The following is a 25,066-nucleotide window of genomic DNA, read 5'->3' as shown; positions in this document are numbered from 1 at the left end:
TGACGTATAGCATAATTGGTACTACAGTTTATGTAGATGTTGAATTTTAATAAGCTGTGTGAATGACTTGTGTAGATGGGCTACATTTACCAAGTTATAATGAATTTTTATAGTGAATTTATTTTCACCATGTTTACTATTTGTCATCTCCACAGGATCATTTATGTTTCATTTCTGTTTAGTCAGATATGGAAAGATATTTTGTAAATAATCATGCGTCTTATGTTCAATACCACAATGATTTAAACCCCAATAGAAAACTTTAAATATTAGCCTGCAAGGAATTTTTATACTGTTACACCAAGTATTCAAATGACGTTGAATCTTATTTAACATAATTGTTACTTGAGTTATTCAGCAGATTTCACTGAAATTTGTTATCAGTCTTAAAACTGCTCTCACGAATTCAAAACCCGCACCATTTACATAAGATAATCAAGTCATTTAATGGCCCAGTCACCATAATAATGCGACCTCATTTGAAAACCAAGCGATCTTTTAAGGTCAATCATAGAATAAGTTTGTTGATCCCCGCCCAATCATATGATTTGCTTTCAGCATTGTCCTGTTAACTTTTTTATGAGGACACTATAACTATTGTGTTTTGTGACTACAATAACAGTATAGCTACTTTATTATTTTGTTTCCTAGCATATAGTGAAGTGTGGCAATTGTGTTTTTGCACTGTAGGAGAAGTGTATAGTGATTTTCAATGCTAAGTTAGGTTAGGTTGGGGGTCCAGGTGCTGCAGAACTCAGTCAGGGTAGGACTCAGCACCCTGAGTTAGGTTAGGTAAGAGTGAATCCCTGTTAAAATTAATTTTCCTTGGGGGATTTCTTTTTTTGGTGATAAATTATTTTTGCATTTAATATTTTTGCCGGAAATTAACTTTCCTGAATGACAGGACGTCTCTCTAATTCAAACACTTTCATAAAGGTAAAAATAGTTGTACGTACAAGAAAGTATTAACACACGAAAGTGCACAAGAAAAGCCACACTTCAACCGCACTTCCAGTATAAATGCTTGTATTGAATCAGTTTTTCCTCTCTTGCTCATTACTTGGACGTCAAGGAATTATTACATAGAGAAACAGCCCATGGTCTTTTTATCAGGGATCGCCTTGTGCTGGTACTTTTTCGTTCATGAGAGAAGATTAAAGACAGTGATGTCAAAATACAATGAAATCTGCTGAACAACCCAAGTCATTTTCATGTTACACAACATTTCCACATCATTTGAGTACCTGGTGTAACTACAAAAGTAATTTTCATGTTACACTACATTTCAACTTCATTTGAATACCTGGTGTAACATTATGAAAAAATATCTTGCAGGCTAATATGCATTATTGTATGACCTGGAAAATTTCTTGTTAATCACATTAGAAATTGAGGGAGTGTTGCCCGCCTGATGTAATATCACCTTAATATTTATCCGTTTATTTGCATTTAACTCGTAATTCCTAGTAATTCCTAGCTTTAACAATTTCCAGAATAAAGTGAATTCGTTTTGTTATAAAACTTACTTTAATTAGTTTCACACGTAGTTACTTGGAATTTTAGTATGTATGGGTATATGTATGTACTATATACACAGTAAATTCAAATATGTTGAGCTATAAAGAATATAACTAAATATATTTGTTGATTCTGTACATAAATTACATATATGTATTGTATATGTATTGTATTGTAAAATTACCTTTTAAAGTGTATTTTTTTAAATAAAAGAGAGAGAGAAAAAAAATAGTTTTGTATAGGCTAGTATCATTGCGGTGAATATTCAAGGGTTAATGTTTTGTTTAAGGATGATAAGAATATTCAGGTTATTATAGCTGTACCAGGTTAAGGATCGTCGGGGATGACAGCGAGTGACGCTATTCTGTGGTTATTTTTATTTTTTGAGATGCCTTTTTTGTAATTATAGACTACTGCTATCTTCAGTGATGGGTTGCCCCTAGCTAAAATTCGTGAAACTACTGCCAACCTATCTGTTACTATATTGGTCACAATTATAATGTTCCTTTAACCAAGATATAATATATATATATATATATATATATATATATATATAATATATATTATATATATCATATAATATATATATATATATATATATATATATATATATATATATATACATTATATATATATATACCATTATATATATATATACATATATTACCATTAATGAAAACGCTAAACGCTTTTTTCACTTGTTCCCAAATGTATTATCCTCTGTGACTAATAATAAAATCACTAAAGATCCGTAAACTCATTAAAAGAGAGCAAAATGGATTCGAGGGGGACACCTAATAATTCGTCCCCAAATCAAATTAGCAATATTTTCACATAAACTGTTGAATAGTACTACAAACTGCCAGAAACAAACGTTGGATGCTCTCCGTTTACCGTTATGTATTCACGGTCTCTCGTCGTCGTCCAAATGAATAGCTCGCTATAAATTTTGAACCCTGTGTATTAGGAAGAAAAGTGGCTTAATTTACGGTCATTTCGTATTGGGCTGACGTGTCGGTATGCGTGCTAAATTTGACGGGCAAGAGCTGCAGCTGTGGTCTGCGGATGGGGGTTTTGACAACGGTGATATTGTCATTGCGTTAGTCAGGTTGTGGCTGGCGGTGGACGAGTACACTCGAGGTAGATTATATATACGTATTATCGGTTGAGTGGCCTCCACGAGTTTTGGTTGCACTGTGACGCATTCATTTGGAGTTAGAACCTGTACTTTCTTTCGGCGCGTTGGAGGCTACGATGACATGAACTGCATTAACATTAAATGTTACGACTTGCTTATGACGCATACATTATATTTCATGCCCCAAGTATAAATTGAGTCGGATGCAGAGTCCATGATCGTGGCCATTATGGGGAATCGAACATTAGTAACTACGTCCGTTTATATGCTCTTTGGACTATTAAGTATTCCTTAAATCATGTGAAATGAATCAAATGCAGAGATCCTTTTCCGTCATACAATACTTTGTTTTTAATTTCATTCATTGCAGTTCCCCTAAGGCTCATTAGTTTACCCTCGAATCTTTTATTGGATATCTTACGCTTTCTGAAATGGTACAAACGAGCGCTTTCATTGAGTAAAACTTATTTTAAAGATGAATTGCCTGAAAGCGTTTAGCTAGGTCTAAGAATTATTGGGAGCATCAAAGGAATACTTCGGATAATTTCAGTAACTACATTTAAAATTTTACACGGCACATTGGCAAAGTAATTTCAGTATAACATTTGTTTTAAAATGTTGATTATTCTTGCATATGCAGCGAGTCGTAACTGTTGTCGAAATCTAGCATTGAAAACAAACAGGCCGGACAGTGAAAGGTGATACATGCGAGACAACAAGGGCAGTAATATCAATCATTTTGAAAAAAAAAAAAAATCTACAATTATACCGTCCAACCTCCCGGAAATACAAGCAAGTTAGAAAAAAAATATGTCATAAAAAATAAACGAGCCTCTCTCTCTCTCTCTCTCTCTCTCTCTCTCTCTCTCTCTCTCTCTCTCTCTCTCTCTCTCTCTCTCTCTCTCTCTCTCCAGAGTGGAGGCGAGCTCATCATGTAAAAGGAGGGTGTATAACTTGTTTGTAATATATTTAAATGCGGTAAAGTTTTTTCGTCCCCGACATATTTTCTCTGTTGTTATTTAGTGACAGTGTAAAAAAAAAATGATTCTTGTCTTTGCAGGTAATTTAATTCTAACTATTTCGAAATCCTTCCTTTTTATCTTTTAGTATGACGGAAAGTAAAGATTTATGATTAATTAACCAGCAATTAAACATCTTTTGTTAAGATCTATCAAACATTAAACCCTGTTTTTCTAGATCAGTTCATTCAAAGGATTTAACGATCCAACAGTGAGTAGATGATAGTGCATCTGCCATAAATATGAACTTTCAGTGGTTTTGAATGTTAAGGGGTGATTGCTTTAGTTATCCAAACTGCAATTTCTAACTGAAATTCATACTTTATGGCCAGCCCCAGTATCCATTAAGAGAATACCCTGCTTTCAGAGGTTCCTTTATTAGTTAATCTAATGTTGGATTTTATATTGCTATTCTAAAATTGAGTTTCCTCACGGAACGTTTTATAATACATATGAGCGCCTCAGTGGCGTGGTTGGTTTGGTGTTGGCGTCCCACCTCGGTGGTCGCGAGTTCGATTCTCTGCCATTCCATTGAGGAGTGAGAGATGTGTATTTCTGGTGATAGAAGTTCACTCTTGACGTGGTTCGGAAGTCGCGTAAAGCTTTTGGTCCCGTTGCTGAATAACCAGTGGTTCCATGCAACGTAAAAGCACCATACAAACAAACAAACAAACTCTGATCGGTTTACCCAACTGAAAGGTTGTTGCCTAATTTTAAATGTGTACTTTACTCAGCTGCTGTATTGTACGAATGGGTTTATTGACAATCGGGCAGTCTTGCCTATCCTAATATGCGAGCTTGGTTTACTTCTCACGTAATTAAAATACACTGGAATGTGTACTTATTGTAAAACTGTAACATAGATTTATAAACCATACAAACAGGATTAAGGCATAGCTTGAACGACTGAACTCAGGGTGTAATAAGAGGCACCGAATAACGGAGTAGAATTATTCAAACGTCAAGGTTGCGATTCTATTTTGCATTGTATTTCGTACATACAATTAAATAATGTAATATTAAATAATCTCAGTATGGCATTAACGCTTTATCGTGTGTAATTGATACAGTTCTTAGCAGGATCCACTTTTTAAAAGTATCACGTCATTAGCTCAACTTGTCTAGGTAAAACAATTGCGTCCAGACAGCGTTCTGTATCTAGAAGATAATTTCTTGAAAGTAAGTACCTCTTAATTATCCAAAAAGCTTCAGTAAACCGAGGGCGTATCCCTACCCCTTGCATGATGGGCGTTGAGCATTCTTGAGACTCGGGGCTATCTCTCACCTTTAATGCATTTGTGTGGATTCTGTCGTTACCTCTATTAAGATATTGCCTTTGGATTCTACCATTACCTCTGATATTGCTTTTGGATTCTATCGTTACCTCTATAATGATATTGCTTTTGGATTCTATCGTTACCTCTATAAAGATATTGCTTTTGAATAAAGGAAAATACGACGTTCTGAATTCCATCGGGAAATACAACCGACGAATTCTTGATGAAACTTTTAATATATTTGGGAAATACACAAGTCGCCCCTTGTATAGGCGCTTGGATGTACTTAAGAGAGGGTTGGAGAAGAGAACTGGAGCGGTTAATGGATCGAGTCTTCACTTTATTTTGACGTTATGGCAGGCAGTTAATGGAGACATCGCAAAATAGATATAGTGATAATCGATAATAAAGAATTACTCCGTGGATGGCATCGATACTGCTGCATAATCGTAATTTTTTATAGTGGAAGGAAAAGTTAGCGTTTAAATTCGTACAAATTCTTTGAAGTTCTTAGTGGATATTCCACGGTTGGTTGCTCGCTTATGACCACTGTAAGGTTTCCCGTTTGTTAGCATAATGAAGCTAATATTCATTCGTTGGGTTTACCAAAATTTAACCAAAGGTTACAAGAGATTAAAAGCGCCACTGGCTTGATCGGGATGGTCTTGACCTGCCACCTCGGTGACCGCGAGTTCGATTCTCGGGCATTCCATTAAGGTGTGAGAGATGTTTATTTCTGGTGATAGAAGTTCATTCTCAACGTGGTTCGGAAGTCACGTAAAGCCGTTGGTCCTGATGCTGAATATCCACTGGTTCCATGCAACTTCCGAACACCATACAAACAAACAAGTGATTAAAAAGTATGGAAGAGATCCAGATGTGGATAAGGGGAATCTTTTGGCGGGGGTGGGAATGGAAATGTATGGAGCTCAGTCTTGGCGGAGGTTTGTGATCTCCGAATTTTTTTTTTTAACACTTACCTGAAAAAATCGTAGCCGCTATCACATCCAATCAAAACCTCCTCGAAGCAGGTGATGACGCCACCAAGACGACTGTAAAGGAAGAGAATATCTTAATGTTTATATTGCGTCTCTGGGATCATTGCTTTTTTTTTTCTTTTAAAGGGGGCAATACTGTAAGTTGAAACAATTTAAAGGGTATTTACTTTGAAGTTTTACCGAATGTTAACATTAATATAATTAGGATGACCATTATGAGATGAGAAACCTCAGGAAGGGGGACATATTTCCGAGTCGCTTTTTATGGCAGCCGTTAAAATATTCTGAATTTAGTCTTTTTTTGGGGGGGCTTTTATAATAAGCATTGTTGTTCAAATACTGGCGTAAGATTGATACGTTGATCATCAGTACAGCGTCCACGTATTAAATATTTCTAATACCAATATATATATATATGTGTAAATATGTTCTGTGTAATATATATTTATATAACATTTTTTACTTATATATATATATGTATGTGCGTTTATGTATGTATGCCTTTACATATATATACATATATATATATATATATATATATATATATATATATATATTTTTTGTTTGTCTCCTGTGTTGCCTAACATCTACATGGAATTCTATGAAACTCGTATTGCCAACAGCATATTACCAGATGATGTTTTTTTTGGGTTAAATACGTGGCGACGGTATATATATCATATATATATATACTATATATATATATATATTTTATTATAATAGGTATATCATTATATCTACTATTATTAATAATATATATATAATAATATCTATATATATATATAATATAGTATATATATATATATATATATATATATATATATAGTTGTCTCCGTGTGTAACATCTTAGATATGGAATTCTATGAAACTCGTATTGCCAACAGCATATTACCAGATGATGTTTTTTGGGTTAGATACGTGGATGACACTTTTTACTGTTTGGAGTGTAAACCACGACACTGATAAATTTCTATCTGATCTTAATTCCTTAGTACCATCAATAAAATTCACCATGAAGAAAGAAGCAAATAACTATTAATTTTTTAGATACTAAAATAATAAGAACAGATAATGGCCTAAAATTCAAAATTCACTGAAAAGGTACAAATAACAACCTAATGATCAATGCAAAGTCGACCCATACAATGTGAAGTATGGCTTTGAGATGTCACTTTTTAAGAGCACTTAGACTAGTTAGCCCAGAATATTTAGACGAGATTAGTATTATCACGAGAATTGGCATGAAAAACAACTTTTCGATCAAGGAAATAGAGGAATGTTTATTCTTAGCTAAACAAACTTATTATAGTACAAACACCAAAAAGGAATATGATATGAGTAGTACTCTGGTTCTCCCATTCCACCCTTCATTCAGTGATATTGTTTATCCTTCGAGATTATTAAACTTTAAAGTAGTTATTTGCAACAGCCCCAAACAAGAAGAAGGCGTGGTTTACAAAATACCTTCTGAATGTGGCAAATTCTACCTGGGACAAACAGGAAAAGATATCGACAAGAGAATTTCTCAGCATCGATATTGTGTAAGAACTCTCCAAACAGTGCTGTGAATTTATATGTACAAAATTGTGGCTCTTCTGTCCTTTGGAACAAAACAGACATTATTTAAAGAAAAAGATATGATTGCAAGAAATTTGTTAGAAGCAGCTTGCATATGTTTTAGCAAACAAAGAAACTTTAATATCAGTCAGGACATATATAAATTGGACCCTTTATTCCTTCATATTGTTTCCCAACATTACAAATTCAGAGAAAAGTTTAAATGACCAATCACCAAATCGTTGAATAGTTCTCTCTTTTAACCTGTTTGAATTGCTGATTTGACCATTTGTTTATGATTTAAAAAACCTAATTTTTACTTTGACAATTATGTTAATTTTATTTTCCAGTGGGAAAGTGGAAGGCGAAATTATCGAGCTACTAGAGTCTTTTATTCTCTTTTCTCCTGTGTACGATATTGACGTGTGTGTGTGTGTGTGTGTGTGTGTGTGTGTGTGTATGTATATATAGCCTGTTCTTAGGCTTTGATATAGACTCGTAGTTTTATGGCACAGAAAATATACATGTACTGTGGATGTATACACTTTCAATGTGTGCAGCTCCTCAGTGGCGTGGTCGGTATGGTGTTGGCTTGCCACCTCGGTGGCCGCGACTTCGATTCTCGGGCATTCCATTGAGGAGTCAGAGATGTGTATTTCCGGTGATAGAAGCTCACTCTCGACTTGGTTCGGAAGTCACGTCAAGCTATTGGTCCCGTTGCTGAATAACCACTGGTTCCATGCAACGTCCAAATACCATGCAAACATACGTAAATGTCATTTACGTATGACATTTATACTAATTTACTTGATAGTTGTTCAGTGAAAACTTTCGTCCCTTTGCTTTAACAAAAGTCTCCTTTCACGCCTTTCAGTAAAGAGCCATGTACCTTTAGTTTTTAATTTATTCAGAAGGAATCTTTCGTTTTTTTAAGAGGAGAAATAATGATCAATGCTTTCACTACATTGTATTCTTATTATATTAGAAAATTTGTCCGTGATCCGATGAGTCGGGTCCTCAAGAAGGACAGGGACATGAATTACGACAGGTAATTAGACTTGAAGATATGTTAATTTCAAGTCTTAAGTGACCTTGCTCTACAATTCCATTAATCGCAAATCTTAAGTCGTTCACACTCCGTCAATCCTTCTGCTCAACCATTCAAGGCACCCATTAGCTAGCTAGGATACGACAGCATTTAAATTCTCTCTCTCTCTCTCTCTCTCTCTCTCTCTCTCTCTCTCTCTCTCTCTCTCTCTCTCTCTCAGTACTTTATCTCAGGCGTTAAACTCCTGTTTAGCGCATTAGCCTTTCTCCCTCTTTATACCTTATAAAGTTCTTCATATCTGTTCTTTCCAAAACTTTCTTAAAAACTTTTAAGCTTATTATAGCAGAAAGTTGATATAATTCATTTACATCCTTTTGCGTTAACGAGCGATCATTATCATAGCTTGAAGCTTCCTTACCACATAATAGGGTTTTAAGTTCTTAAACTCCTAAACATCATCACTTCAGGTTAATATTAATTCCAGGACCGCACAGGTACCGAGTAATGTAGCCTAAACACCACTGCCACTTGAAAATTTCATTCTATAATTATATCTATATATATATATATATTTATATATATATATCCATATATATATATGTTGTGGGTGGTGGTTGGTGTTGGTGCATGTTGTGTGTGTGGTTTGGTGTCTTATCACATTGACCGTGATTCATATACATAGTACATCGAGCAACAAATATCCTTTTATATCTAATTCGCTCTACCTCGGAATTAATATATTTTCATATATGTCAAACGAATGGGAATTTTTTAGTCGATATATATATATATATATATATATATATATATATATATATATATATATATATATATATATATATGTATGTATTGTGTGTGTGTGTGTGTGTGTATAGCAACAACGTACCTGTCACTGTCCAGTTATCAGTAGGTAACCCAGCATATTTGCTTCAGCCTCGTCATCTTCGTTGATTCGCATTTGAAATTCTTGCACAGACGAAGATTCAGGTCTTCTGAATGAAGAGGTGGTGGGGGGGTGAGGGAGGTTGAGGTGTCGGGGTGGATAGTGTGAGATCGCTTTGCTGAGAAGTACCCTCGTCATTTTCTTTCCATTTTTGCAATGTCTCACATGTAATGCCATCGACCCGTGGCACTTTTCTATTCATTTAATCTTTTACGTTTTTGTTTCCACAATCTCAGATTATGTATAGTAAATTCATAGTAAACTCCCTGTGTGTTAGGACTTGATACTGGATAGTGATGTGACAACGTTTTTACTCTGTAGTAAGTCCCCTTTTTTTCATGATCTTACAGGCTTATGTTATTTGCGCTTGATGCTGTATTTTCTTGATGTTGTGTTTTTCTTTGTAGGCCATGTACAGTGGGGCTCAAATCTCATGCGAAATTATTCATTTTGTATCGTCCATATTCTCAGACTCAACTTGATGTTGTCAAGTAGTGCTATTATTTTTCTTTTTTTTTATTTGTAATGTCATTCATGTCGAAAAGTTTGCGAATTCACAGCTAGCCTTATTTTCCTTATGGTTGAATAGATATGATCCCTTTTATGCATTGGTATAATTCTTAATTTGTGTGATTTGAATTTATTTTTATTTTTATCTTTACATTGCTCAGTTCAAGTGTGGTGTGATAAGGTAAGCGGTGCCAGCAATGAAAGTACACTTAACATGCTCCTCGGACTGGTCAACATAACCATGTCTGCAGCATTATGACAGTAGACCTAATAAGCTCAAGAGTCATAACAACAATTTCAATGTATGAATATGAATTAAAACAAGTTTTATTTGAATGTTGAAGATTTCGGCTGCGTTTAAGCTGCCTGTATGTTGGAAAATGTTTTATAGGCCTAAAAAAATAATCTAAGCCATCTGAGATGTAATCTGTTACTAATGAATTTATTTGCTGAGATTACCTGTTCTTTGAGGAATATGAATAACAACCAGTTTTCTTTGAATGTTGAAGTTTCAGGCTGTGTTTAAGCTGCCTGTATGTTGCAAAATGATTTATAGGCATAGAAAAATAATTTAAGCTTTCTGAGATGTAATCTTTACTAATGTTTTTATTTGTAAAGATTACCTGTTCTTTGAGGAATGAAAGATGTTGATTTTGGTTATATGGAGAAGATGGCTCTTAATCGAAATATCATAAGTATTAATATCAAGGCATATGGAACACTTGTTTTTCAACTGGTTTACAATATTATTTTCTTAAAAGTCCTGCTCGCTTTTGGTGTAAAACTTATTCTCTCATAAGGTAACTTGAAGTGCAAGAATGTGCATATAACCTCATTTGCTTTCTGGCCAGAAATTGTTAATATAGAGATGTGAATGTTAAGTGTAAAGTAAAGAAATATAACACCTACGCCTAGGAATAATATCTTGGCTTTGACAAATAGGCGAATATTTGCTAGTATGCTATCAGTTTTGAAATATTTAAGAAAGATAACAAATATTATGTATGAAAATCTAAATATTCCTTTGACACATATAAAGTAAATGTTTTCAAGATAATTCAATGGTCGCTACTCATTGTAGACCTGTTTATATACCAGGATGGTTGTTGTTGCACCGACACTGATATGTCACACATGCGCTCCTCACACGTTGATATCGGTGGGCGCATTCTACTTTTGTATATACATATTTAAATTTTTTCAGCGTTTTAGGGTAAAAGCAATCAAATATGACTATTTCAAATTTTATGTTTGCTTGGAAGCATTATTAATGTTACGACAATTTTTTAAAAATTTATTTACTTAACATTTGAACTGAGGTTTGATGGCGACTTCGCTATGGTCAAATGCTTCAGTAATGAGTGAACGAAAGTTGTGAAAATGTTTCTTAAGGGTTTTTCCAAAATTTGGCTACACGTGACATTTTCTTACAATTTTTAAATATATTACAGATATCACTCTTATTAAACATATTATGACTTTAGTGTATGCGATAATCGTGTTTTCGCATTGAAGTAAAAGATAAATATGGAGCATGCTAGGTTGCCAGTTCGTGAATTTTGAACGAAATCCTGTGGAGTCATGTCGCATGAGATTTGAGCATCACTGTACTTGCAAGAACAGAAGAGATTACTGTCCACTTTATTTTGTATTACGTCTCTTTGTGGACAAATTTGTACTAATAATTGTATATTTTTTTGTCAATAAAATAACTAACTATATTCAGACAAACAATTCTTCAGTCCCCTACTTTCTCATCATCAAAAAGCTGAATCACCCCATTGACAGAGGATTGCAATTTGCCCAGCCAGCACCTCAACATTTGTGTCTTTTCCTCTCAAGTTATTTCGTATATTAACGTTTCTGTCCTTATATTTACGTTCTTCAGTCATTACTCTCTCTCTCTCTCTCTCTCTCTCCTCTCTCTCTCTCTCTCTCTCTCTCTCTTGCCAACAGAAGTTGTAAACAGCAGCAGTGTGGAAGAGTTTAAAAGAAAGCTAGACAAAATCATTAGGACACTGTGAATGAACATTAAAACCTGCTCCTAGAGATAAGTGAGCACACGATGTCTCCTCTATGGATGGACTAAAAAGTCTTTGAGACATCCTAATCCTTGTAACTCTCTCTCTCTCTCTCTCTCCTTCCCTTGTGTTTTAATGACTGAATCACTTACGTAGCCAATTCATTCATTCATCGACAGATCTTCGTCTTGGACGAAAGTTGTATTCTACGTATACCATTTTTGACGCGGAATCAGAGGAATTTATTTCTGGTGATAGAAATTAATTTCTCGATGTAATGTGGTTCGGATCCCGCAATAGGTCCCGTTGCTAGGTGACCAATTGGTTCCTGGCCACGATAAACTATCTCATCCTTCGGGGCAGCCCTAGGAGAGCTATTAATCAGCTCAGTGGTCTGGGAAAACTAAGATATAGTACCATTTTTGGAGTAATCCACCTTACCTGCAGTAGTCCTCCAACTCAGGCCCCTCGACCCAGCCGTGTTGTCCGTAGGTATCGATGACTGCGTAGTTTTCCGGACGGCTCCTCTTCACCCTCCTCCAGGAGGACCCATCCTTCCTGAGGCGGTGTTGGTGACGCCCTTGAAGCTCGTACGTCACGTCCCCCTGAGCCCCTTGGGTTGCGTTCAGCACTTCATCCAGTTCTGGTAGTTTTGGAGGGGCCTGTCTGTAGCTGCAATGTCAAGTTTCAGGATTAGGCCTAATTTATGTGAGAAGAGGCGCTCGTCGTTGAGAGCTCCCCCAGGTGTTCTTAATTATTACACTTCGTGGAATTCTTATTCTAACCTGGTACATACCATCCTTTCATATTAAGCCGTTGATATGATACGTTATATCATTAGGAAATGTGTATTGCAGTGGTAATGTTATATCACAGAAAGTGTTTATTGCAAAGATTTTTTTTTCAAATAACATTATTGCACGCAAACCTTGGTTATGAATAACATTTGCTGACAGAGGTACTTTGGGGGGTTTAGGCTTGCAATATTTATTAGTACATGCCGTGTCGTAAATAAGTAAAAAAAATTTATAGATTTTTTATATATATATATTTTTTTACTGGAAAGTTTCAAGGGTTGTTTATAAACTTCAGACTACCGTACGTTCGAGTATTATCTATGAAGAACTGTTTATCCTGTTCCTATAATGCTTTCATGACTATCATGATATTAATTTGCTTAAAGATAGAAGCCATCGAAGTCTGCTGTACAATTCAACTTGAATAGATGATATTCAGGCTGTCTAAAAAATTTCCACTGGTGTTTTGTGCTTGTGTGTGTGTGTGTGTATTTAGTAAAATTCTTTTATTTTTATTGCTTATGAGGTTTTGGTATCTTATTCAATGTCAGACAGAGAGTGAAGACTTGGGACCTGATAGGGCTTTGGGCAGAGAGAGAGAGAGAGAGAGAGAGAGAGTACCCCTTCCACAGTCACTACATTTCGCGTAAAACAACTTAAAGACTAGAGGATATATGAATAAAAATTAGCTACATTGTGAAGATGAATGTGATTTTTCCCAGTTATAAGACAAGTAAGTAATTAAGAGGTAAGAGAGCGTCATTTTGGGGAAATCTTGGATGAACTGCTGCTTTTTCCAATACATTTGCAGCAGTCTACCAACTTGGATCATCCGTGTCACGAGGGTTTCGGTATATGACATGTGAATTAATATGAATATTTGTGACGCTTTTCAAACCCACCCCAATTTATCGAGAGGTAGAGCAAGTGACACACATTCCGTGAAATGACTTGGCATCTTTTCCTGCTCCATATCGTTCAGTTCCCGTAGGGGGTTAGTGCCATCCTCAGTGCGCCTCACGCAGAGGCGCCTCTGTGGCGTGATCGGTATAGTCTTGGCCTGCTACCTCGGTGGCTGCGAGTTCGATTCTCGGGCATTCCACTGAGGGTTGAGAGATGTGTCTTTCTGGTAAAAGAAGTTCACTCTCGACGTGGTCCGGAAGTCACGTAAAGCCGTTGGTCCCGTTGCTGAATAACCACTGGTTCCATGCAACGTAAAAACATCATACAAACAAACGCCTCAAACGGTGCACTGTAGGCATTACTTAAGGTTCTTTGGAGCGTACAAGCTAGGGTCCCTAGCTACATTCCTTTTACTGGACCTCCTTTCGTCTTATCTTTCTTTCATCTTACTTCCCACCATCTGCAAACAATTGTTTCATTGTGCAATTTCATCCTGTCACACTTTTATAACCTCCTTAACTAATCAAGTTTCCCTTTCAGCATCGGATGACCTCATGCGTCCCAGCAATTGGCCTTTGGCATAAATTTTATATTTCTATTCCAAATCGTTCATTAACGTCGTGTTTTTAACTTTCATTCACTTCACCCACCACAGAACCCATCCTCCACCTCCACCACCATCTCATTTCGTTATGGACGTTGTCTTGAACCATCCCACTAAGACCCCTTTTTAACTCTCAAAACTCCTCTTACGTGTAATCGAATTATAGTTTAATGATGTCGCACAGGAAGTTTTAACCCTCCTTCCCTCCTCCCCTCCTTCCCCCTTCCCCCTTTTTTCCTCTGCACTCGGGAGGAAAAGGGGAAAGGGGTTGGTAGAGGGGAAGAAGTAATCATGTGTTATTCGCTTCCTCCTTGCTTCGAAGATGACGATCTGCCGTAATTCGAAGGCGGGAAATTGACGAGCGTTTCTCTGCCAGTTTGATGGCGCAAGATGAACATAACTGTCATCGCGGGGTAAAGTACCGCCCATTAAGGAAATAATTACTCCGTAAGAGGGAGTCAAGGTGTTAACGTTATAAGATATTGTCATCATTGTCGTAAAAGTTACAAGCATTAGTTGTGTACGATTATGATGAAACGTAAATAATAAAGTTCGCACGGATATAATTATTACTGGTGGTCGAAAACTCATTTTTGGGGGAGTGGCCATTACGCTGAAACAGAGTTCGAAGCTATGCCAATCTGACTTTGAAGAAAAATTTTTAATTTACGGCATAAACTGGTACTGTAGTTTGTATTTTAGAACTTTGAGCCATCTCTCTCTCTCTCTCTCTCTCGTACTCATCTCTCTCTCTCTCTCTCTCAATCTCTCTTATATATATATATATATATATATATATATATATATATTATATATATATATATGTTGGCAAACTTATATATATATATATATATATATATATATATATATATATATATATATATATATATATATATATATATATGAGAAAGAGAGAGAGAGAGATCTCAAAGTTTTAAAATACGAACTACAGTACCAGTTTATGCCATAAATTAAGATTTTTTTCTTGAAGTCAGATTGGCATAGCTTCAATCTCGGTTTCAGCGTAATGCACACTTCCACAATAATGAGTTTTCGAGCACCAGTAATTGCATCCGTGCCAACTTTATTATTTACATTTCATTATAATCGCACACAACTAACGCTTGTAACTTTTACGACAATGATAATATCTTATAACGTTAACACCTTGAAGATATATCTATATACTCCCATACTATTTTTCTCACAACGTTTATTCCAGATTAAGAATAGTATCGCAGTGTCCTATTCAACTCATGTCATGTCACGTAACTTTTACAGCGTGAAGTCCACACCGTTCCAGAGCAATACAGCTGATACAGGTCGGACAAAACGCATCGAAAATGGAAATCCAGAATTTGAATAGTGTGTCATGTATGTCGCGCTCCCCAGTTCTTTATTTGCATTACTTGCGCATTCGTTAAAGTGACGTGAAAAGCGATGCGCGTGGAAAAGGATGACATATCGATCGTTGTATCATTGCATGACCGATTGCGAATTCACACTTCACCTAAATTCACTCTGAGGCCTTGATTATGACGGGGAATTTCTGAAGGATTTATGACAAAACTTGCCATGCCGTAAGCTGCTGCTTCGTCTAGGTCTATACGAGGTGGTATCATCATTCCTGGGGGGTAATATCTCTCCTTTTATTATACTAGAAGCTCTGAAGTTCAGGCATTTTCGGGGTTTATGGTCGCGAGACGTTGCGAGAACTGGCGTTTCGCTTCCGTATAGTTTCCGTATATTCACGGTTGTGGGTTTTCTCGTCAACTTTTGTTTGTGTGTTGGAATAGGTTTGTGGAGTAGTTAAACAGCGTCTATTTCTTTCTTACGTTTTACATTTTCTGTACATTTTTGCTTACTCGGCGAGTAAGCCTACAAACTACTTTGGTGTTGTTGTTGTTGTTGCTGCTGTTGTTCTTGTTGGGGAGGGGGTAGGAAAGCCTAAAAAGCTCTGAGAAAGGTGTTTCGCGTTGAGTTACAGGTACAGGAATTTTTGGGTAGGATATTTATGATTTATTCATTACAATAAAAATGTAGAAAATATATAATGTGCACCTTAAACAGTACAGAACAATCATTTCTAATAAAATATAGTACCGCATTTAATTTAAATTTCGTAGGTGAAACAACTGTTTGACCATAGATTTTAGCACGCGCCGCATGTAAGCTGGAGGTCGGATCACTCCTTGTTGGATTATTATAGAACGTAATGTTGGAATGGAATACAACATGGCGACAGTTATGCATACTCATCTAGCGTAGGAGTTTTCGGAAGGGTAATGAAAGATAGACTTAGTAAGTACAGACTGAAATTATGTGAAAATTGTCACAGTGGTAACCCATACTCACCCTGAACCACAATTACGGCTGTTGGGAGGAAAAGTTCTTTTATGGCAGATGAATAAATGGATCTTTTTCACTTGAATTTGGATACATTTCAGTGCAGTTTATTTTTCTGCTGTGTAGGCTGGATAATTAGAAGCCTGAAGGCCGGCTTCAGCAAAAAACATTGATTTTCAGTAGCCATGCAATGCGTACGCGTGAACATTTCATATAAAAGAGATGGCTCTTTTATATGAAATGTATTGAATAGTAAATACGAACATTCTGCCCTTACGACCGCAAAGACAAAACGGGCATTAAAAAGAAAATTGAACAAGGCGCCAACTCACCTGTAAAAAAAAAAAAAAAAAAAAAGAAAAAATAAAGATAAGAAAAATCGAAGAAGACACCACCTCACTTGTAAAAAGAGAAAAAAAAAGATCGAACAAGACACCTACTCACTTGTAAAAAAAGATAAAAAAAGATCGAACAAAACATCAACTCACTTGTAAAAAAAATGATAAAAAATCGAACAAGACGCCAATTCATTTTTTAAAAAAAGAAGATAAAGATAAAAAAAGATCGAACAAGACCAAAAAAAAAAAGATAGAAAAAAAACAAGACACCAACTCACTCTTATAATAAAGAAAACAAAAGAAAAAAATCGAAATAAGACCAAAAAAAAAAAGAATGAACAAGGACAACCAACTCACTTTAATCAAAATAAAAAAAGAAAAAAAAAAAGGATCGAATCAAGAACACCAACTCAACTTATAATAAAAGGGGAAAAAAAAGAAAAACAAAGGAATCGGGGGGGGAACAAGACACACCAACTCACTTATAATAAAAGAAAATAAAAATAAAAAAAAGAACGAACAAGACACCAACTCGTAAAAAAAAATCTGAAAATCGAACAAGAACCAAGTCGTAAAAACAAATTGAACCAAAAAAAGACACCAGCTCACTTGTAAAAAAAAAATCGAACAATACACCAGCTCACTTGTAAAAAAATAAAAGATAAAAAATCGAACAAGACACCAGCTCACTTGTAAAAAAAAAGATTAAAAAATCGAACAAGACACCGACTCATTTATAAAAAAAAAGATAAAAAAATCGAACAAGAACCAACATCGTAAAAACAAATCGAAAAAAAAAAAAAAATTAAAAAAATCGAACAAGACACCAGCTCACTTGTAAAAAAAGAAAAAGAAAAAAAATCGAACAAGACACCAACTCACTTGTAAAAAAAAAAATCGAACAAGACACCAACACACTTGTAAAAAAAATCGAAAAAGACACCAACTTGTAAAAAAAACAAAATCGAACAAGAACTAACTAACTTGTAAAAAAAAAAAAAATCCAACAAGACACCAACTCACCCGTAAAACAAAGATGAAAAATAAATCGACCTAGACACCGACTCACCTGTAAAAAGCAGCTCACCTGTATATCTCCCGTCTCTGAGCGTTCTTCAAAGGGTAGACGATGCGCTCCATGGAGAGGAAGTCCCTCTCGAGGTAAACATGAAGACAAACGCCGACCTCCTTGGTCCTCATGTTGCAACCTTTCACTGAACCTGGAACGATGGATGCGTCGCTCTTTTGAGAAGGGATGTATAAACAAACGATCGTCGCACGCCCCTGCACTTTTTTTTTTTTTCTTAAAGTGGCCGACCTTCCCTGTTTCATCTGAAGTTTTGAGTTTAAAGAATTAATTGCCATATTCAAGATCTTAATGTATAAGCATGACCAATAAAAACTGGGATATATTTTGCTTCTGAACCATTGTTTAGCCCAATTGTAAATAGTACCATCTTTACTTATTGTTTTTTCATCAAATTCCCACGGGCGATCAACCTTGAAATTAATGGTGCAAGTTCTTAGGAAATAATGCTTTAAGTTCATCGTTTATTTATTTATTTATTTTTTTCATATAAAAAATACTCCCTACCAACCAGCATATTATGTTAGGATGTATCCCATTCATTACCGCTGCTATACTTTTCATCCTGAGTTAAAAGGGGTCCATAGATATTAGTTTAGGATGTATCCCAGTAAATACCTGTTGTCACTCACGTCACTCAAGGTCAAACGGGTTCCAGCATGGCTGAAGACCCCTCCCCTGACCACCAGTGGGAAGTGGTATCCTAGCATAGGGAGGGTTAGGGTAGGATGTGTTCCTGCCATCAGCAACCCCTCCCCCTCCTCTGTTTTATACATTACAAATAATTCTTGTTTCATTATTCACTTATGTTTGTTATCCCAAGCGGTTTCCCCTTAAAAAAAAAAAGCGTTTCTCATTGTGGTTTCTTTTAGTTATTAGCTGTTGCAGTAAGATTATGTTTTAGTTTCGTTTTTCCTGATAACTTTTCTTATGCGATGTTTAGAGACTCGGGTTTTACATTAATATAGGAACAACGGTTTAAAAGTAACATTTACTTTGTTTATTTTTTGTAAAAATTTATTTCTATGTTGTTTATGTAATATAAAATACTTGCATATATAGGAGGCATACAGTTACACATACGGACGAAGTTTGTGTAAGTGTATGCCTCCTATATCTGCTTGTGTACAGGTATAGGAGGCATACAGTTACACATACGGACGAAGTTTGTGCAAGTGTATCCCTCCTGTATATGCCTTTTACACTTAAAAATATAGGGGCGTGCAGTTACACATACGGACAAAGTTTGTGTAAGTGTAAGCCTCTTATATCTGCCTCGTACACATGCAGATATAGGACGCATACATTTACACATACTTTGTGCGTATGTGTATTCTAAAGAGGCACGTTGTTTTGAAAATCCACATCATTAAAGTTATCATACTGTAATGGGCGTAATGTCTGTCTGTCTGTCATTCAATCACGGCCAAACGGCTGGTCAGATGGACCTGAAACTTGGCACGGTTATGGTGGGGACCCCTAAGATGGTTTGTAATGGGGTTTCATCCAACCTACCCCCCTCCTTTGTAGGGGGTGGGGGTGAGAAGGGATTCCCTGAAACGGAGCTGTTTCTGGCCATGAAACGAGGCTGATTATTCCCGTAGACTTAGTTACTTTACGAATTTTCATACATAATTTCTGTACAACTTCCCCGGAGAAAGTCGCAAATATTTCAGCTCAGACACAATAGAAGATGAAAATTATCATCAATATCCGCAAGATTTTTTTAATAACTTAAATCCATTGGGACTGCCAGTGCACTAAATAACGTTGAAGAAGTACTGCCCGGTAATGTTGAATTTCGATCCTGCCAATGGACATTGCAACGGAACGAGGTACACTGTTATGGAGCTAAACTTCCACGTCATCGAAGCAGTGATAGCAACGGGCCCTCACACCAGCAAACGTCTGTTCATCCCCCGGATTCCTCTGATGCCTTTGGACAACCAGTTTCCATTCCAGTTACGGCGCAGGCAGTTTCCCATCAACCTGGCCTTCTCATTCACTGCAAACAAGTCGCAGGGCCAGACTTTGGATCGTGTTGGTGTGTTTCTGCCGTCACCCATGCTCACGCATGGCCAACTGTATGTGGCGATGAGCAGAGCAACTGACTCTGCCAACTTGAAATTAAGTTGTGGACAAACTGATAGTATTGTGTACAAAGAGGTTCTGTAGTAGGTATGTATAAAAATCGCCCTTATTTCAATATTGCTGAACAAATAGTACATATAAATTTTTCACTTCTGCACCCGTATTTCATCACCCATCGTAGATGGGTAAGTTTGGTAGTATAAGTAAAGGGGGAAGGTCTTTAGAATTCCTGCATAAGATAGTGCAAACAGGTATTGCGTTATCTTTCTGTTAATATGATAAAAAAAATTCGCTCTCAATGTATTGTCAACCACAACAAGATATTTTAATTCCTCGCCAATATTTCAAATGACTTCTATTTCGTCATCAATTTATTCAGGGCTAAATGCACGTAAAGCTCTTTTCAATACATGGATGTGAAAACCAGTTTCATCACTCTATTTCTGTGGTGAAATAAAAACGAGCATGTGCAGAAATACTAGGATTTCAGTATACGTTAAAGTTAAACCATTGTTATCTCTCATGCAAGCGGCAGTCCTAGAAAGGTAGGATACTGTAATTTCCCAATTCTTTAAAGAATTTTTGCGATGGAATTAATTCTTTTAATTCGCCAAAGAATGTAATTACATCTGTCCGGACTTCTACATACGTCATCTAAACACCTTAACCATATTACGCCGTAAGGAATAATTCTTGATACTTTCTTTTGAAGTAACTACGAGGAATATATTTTAATATTAGGATTTCAAAAAATTCCACGTACTGATTGCTTCAAACTGATGGTAGAGAATTTTCTCTTGGCCGTATCAAAATTTTCCGAGTAATGTATCCTGTTGAATGAAAACTTACATTCTTTTTCATATAATTCAATCAATTCCTATAAAGTTCAAAAAAATAAAATCTGGACGCGTGGGTGTGGATTGAAAGAAAAAAGAAAGCGGTCTCAAAATGTCTATTTTTAGTAATAGTTACTTAGAGTTATGTAAGTATCTTCATATAATTCACGCTTGTGTATTTTTCATCTGAGGTTGGGCTCTTAGATATTGTGCGTTAGTTGCTGCTTGGTGGGGTTTTCAGAGAAGTAACATTGTCCTTTTGATAATATTTTTGTGCATTAGTTGCTGGTTGGTGGGTTTTCCAGAGAAGTAGCATTGTCTTTTTGATAATGTTTTTTTATTTATTTTTTTTATATCATTCCACGTGTCTTAGACACCCATAAAGTAGTAGTTTTAAACCTTGGTATTTAGACATTTTCATCCCTTCTTACCAATGCAATGCTCATTTTAGCTTCCTGAGTTGTATATACTATTGTAGATTCACATCAACCGTGCATCTGATATCTAGGCCCGTCCCTTACGACGCTCCTGATTGGCTGCCGATAAGTCAATCACAGGGCTGGAAACTCTCAGTCTCGAGAGAGAGTCCACTTAGGCAGGATGTATGTTCCATCTCTCCTGAGGTATACTTTTGAAAGAAGTATCCCTCAGGAGAAGTGGAACATACATCCTGCCTATGTGAACTCTCTTGAGAGAGACTTGAGAGTTTCCAGCCCTGTGATTGACTTATCAGCACCCAATCAGGAGCGTCGTAAGGGACTGGCCTAGACATCAGATGCACGGCTGATGTGAATTTACTATAGTATTGCACCAGCCTCAACTTTTTTGCCATGCCCTTAGGTTAGGTTAAGTTATTCTATTAAAACCATGTAATTTGGATGTGGGAAAAACATAATGAGATTATTTTCACGAAAATTCTGTGGTTAGTTTTCAAGATATGGCCTCCCGCTTTTTTCCAGGGAAAGGTCCGTCCCGGTACTCTGTTACATCTCTGGAAAAATGCGGCCCACTCTGGTATGGAACGTGTCGTCAAGTCGTGACCTTTCGTTTCCATTTCTGTCGGATTTCCATGAAGAGAAAGTTTTTGCTTTTGGGTTGGGTAGCTCGCCTTGTTCACCCTTTCTCAGTGTGTCCAAACCTAGCAGGGATTTAGAGGGTGTATCTTGCCGAATAACATCACGCTTGTATGAGACATTTACGAAATTAGAAAATGCATCTCCTGGAAGCAGATTAACATTTATGATCTCCCTCTCACTTAACATCATCCTCATAATCTCCCTCTCACTTAACATCATCCTCATGATCTCCCTCTCACTTAACATCTTCCTCTTAGTGATGGTTTCTTGGTGCCTGCGCGTTTTTACAGAAGTACTGAACAAGTGCAGTCATTTTCTTGTATAATGTATCGGCGACATTCTCAAGGAATTCTTTTCTAATTACTGTATTTGAGTTCGTCAATATTTTCCTACATATTTATACTCGGTAATAGGTCCCATATTTACTCGGTAATAGGTCACAAGGCTTGGAGTGTAGCAGTTGTATTCACTTTTGCTAACAGCCATTGAGCTTTTATTGTGCATTTGTTTGTGTTTTCCTCATTGATTAACTGCGTATTTAATATTTTTTGCTAATTATCAAGTGTTTGATACCATTTTTTTTGAAGGAATTGTTTTTTTGTATATGGCAAGAATTTTTTATTTACTTGAATTTTTTTGTTTATTTTATTTATTTATTTATTTTTCTTGCTTTTGTAAATGCACTTCGTGTTATCAGTCTGCGTCTTATATTTCATCATTCATAAAACAAAGTTGCCCATACATACATACATACATACATTGATGTACTACAATAAAGTCCTTGTCGAAAGGAAAGTCAGGAAACTGTTCTGTGTGATGTTAATCCGTGGAAATTCAGTCCAGCACTCAAATAAATGGCAAACAGTTGAACAAATGGTGGGGTCTGGAGAGACAGATAAAAAGAAAAATGTTAAAAAAAAGAAAAGTCGGAGTAGGGAGGTGGCCGGGGTCGTAGGTGGACCTCGGTTAGAAAAAGTGAAACCTAGTCTTTTGGTTTAAAAATATCAAAGGAAAGACAAGGAAATGTAACTTACATAATGGTACAAAGAAACCTCGGAAACACAAAGGGCCAGGCTGTTTATGATAGTAAGTATATATATATATATATATATATATATATATATATATATATATATAATATATATATTATATATATATATATATATATTATATATTATATATATATATATATATATATATATATATATACGTCGTGGTTATTGTTTGGGTTTGGGCTGGTAGTCTCCACACGCTCACTCGGTATAAGCAGATTCTTTTCTGCCGTTAAACAGGTAACATTATCTTATCTATCGTTGGCATGGAGAAAAGTCATATTTGATACTTCGAAACTAGATATATATATATATATATATATATATATATATATATATATATATACACGTGTGTGTGAGTGTGTGTATATTATATATATATATATATATATATATATATAATATATATATATTTGTGTGTGTGTGTGTGATTTACTCACAAAGAAATGTTACACAGCTTTGGAAATCTGTCTTTATATTCGACGGAGGATGCGGCGAATCTAGATTTCATATCTATAGTTTTAGATAACATTGATCGGCAGCCTTATATCTGAACCCCCTTCCTCCTTCAAAGCACACAAATATAGGTCCGGTCTGGATTTATATACTTTGTAAAATAACTCATCACGTATGATAATTATAATCATAATCATTTTGTAGTTTTAAGCATGCAAAGCTGTCGACATATCAGTGTGAGTTATATTGATAACAGCAGCGTGAACAGAAATAATATCTAGTTAGATATACGCGTCATTAAATGATTTCAGTCAATACAAAAATGATTGAAGTGGAGGATGAAAATGTATTTCTCTTTTTTTCTTTTATGCATGAAACTCATTTGGCATCTCACTCACATTAGTAGGGAAGCGTAACAGTGTTTTATATTCATCCAAGGATACAGCAGTATGCCAGTGGAAATTAAAAGTTTTTCTCGTCCATTTACCAGGTGAGGATACGGTTTTGGATGATGATTAGATGATAAAGACTTTCATTTCTGGTAACGGTTTTGATAATAATGATAATAGCATAGTAATAAATAATAATAATAATAACAATATTGCTGTCTACATCAATAATAATAATAATATTGCTCTCTACATCAATAATAATAATATTGATGTCTACATCAATAATAATAATAATAATATTGCTGTCTACATCTGGAAAACAAATATAAAAAAGTAAAAAATGAGCCGAACAATAGAGTTGTCTGTACAGAGTATAATCAAAGGCATCGCAAACAGATGTATCTTTCGGTGGTCTCGGTATAACGCTGTATGAGCGGCGGCCCATGAAGCTTCAACAACGGCCCAGTGGTGGCTTGTCCTATATCGTTGCCAGGCGGACTATTATGGTTGACATTAAACCTTAAATAGAATAAAAACTGCTAAGACTAGAGGGCTGCAATTTTGTATGCTTGATGCTTGGAGGGTGGATGACCAATGTACCTATTTGCAGCCCACCAGCCTCAGTCGTTTTTAAGATCTGAGGGCGGACAGATAAAACCATCTCCGTAGTTTTCTTTCGCAGGAAACTTAAACCACAAACCCCCGTAGCGGGCTAGTGCCGTCAGTGCACCTCACGTCCACCGTGGGCATGACCTAAGGTTCTTTGCAACGTCCCCTCGGCCCCTGGCTGCAACCTTTCATTCCTTTTACTGTACCTTCGTTCATATTCTCTTTCTTCCGTCTAACTTTCCGCCCTCCCTTGCAATTGTTTCACTGTGCAACTGCTTTGAAGTTTTCTTCCTGTTACACCATTCAAACCTCCTTACTGTCAATTTCCCTTTCGGCGCTGAATGACCTCGTAGGTCCCAGCGCTTGGCCGTTGGCCTAAATTCTATCATACAATCCAGTTCTAAAACTACGGACTCATTACGCACGTGAGGAAAATAGTGCATCACGTCA

General features: G+C 36.1%; 2 protein-coding genes across 10 annotated transcripts in view; one reads left to right on the top strand and one right to left on the bottom strand.

The window, feature by feature from the left end:
• Positions 1-25,066, top strand: part of LOC135215424 (peroxisomal trans-2-enoyl-CoA reductase-like) — a 468,052-nt gene that overhangs the window by 718 nt on the left and 442,268 nt on the right. The window lies entirely within an intron of this gene.
• The window catches only part of LOC135215426 (uncharacterized), a 196,097-nt gene that overhangs the window by 7,164 nt on the left and 163,867 nt on the right, over positions 1-25,066 (bottom strand). For 2 of the 5 annotated variants that reach the window (XM_064250064.1, XM_064250063.1), the window contains 3 exons: positions 18,105-18,349; positions 12,471-12,701; positions 5,933-6,004 (listed from right to left, as the gene is read on the bottom strand). In XM_064250064.1, coding sequence (XP_064106134.1) covers positions 5,933-6,004; positions 12,471-12,701; positions 18,105-18,349 — 548 coding nt within the window. The remainder of the gene's footprint in view (positions 1-5,932; positions 6,005-12,470; positions 12,702-18,104; positions 18,350-25,066) is intronic. The other 3 variants (XM_064250066.1, XM_064250065.1, XM_064250067.1) reach the window with 2 other exon arrangements.

This window comes from Macrobrachium nipponense, chromosome 5, assembly GCF_015104395.2.
Source record: "Macrobrachium nipponense isolate FS-2020 chromosome 5, ASM1510439v2, whole genome shotgun sequence".
NCBI lineage: Eukaryota > Metazoa > Arthropoda > Malacostraca > Decapoda > Palaemonidae > Macrobrachium > Macrobrachium nipponense.
Note: the sequence above shows the minus strand (reverse complement) of the source record. Positions and strands in the feature narration are given on the sequence as shown.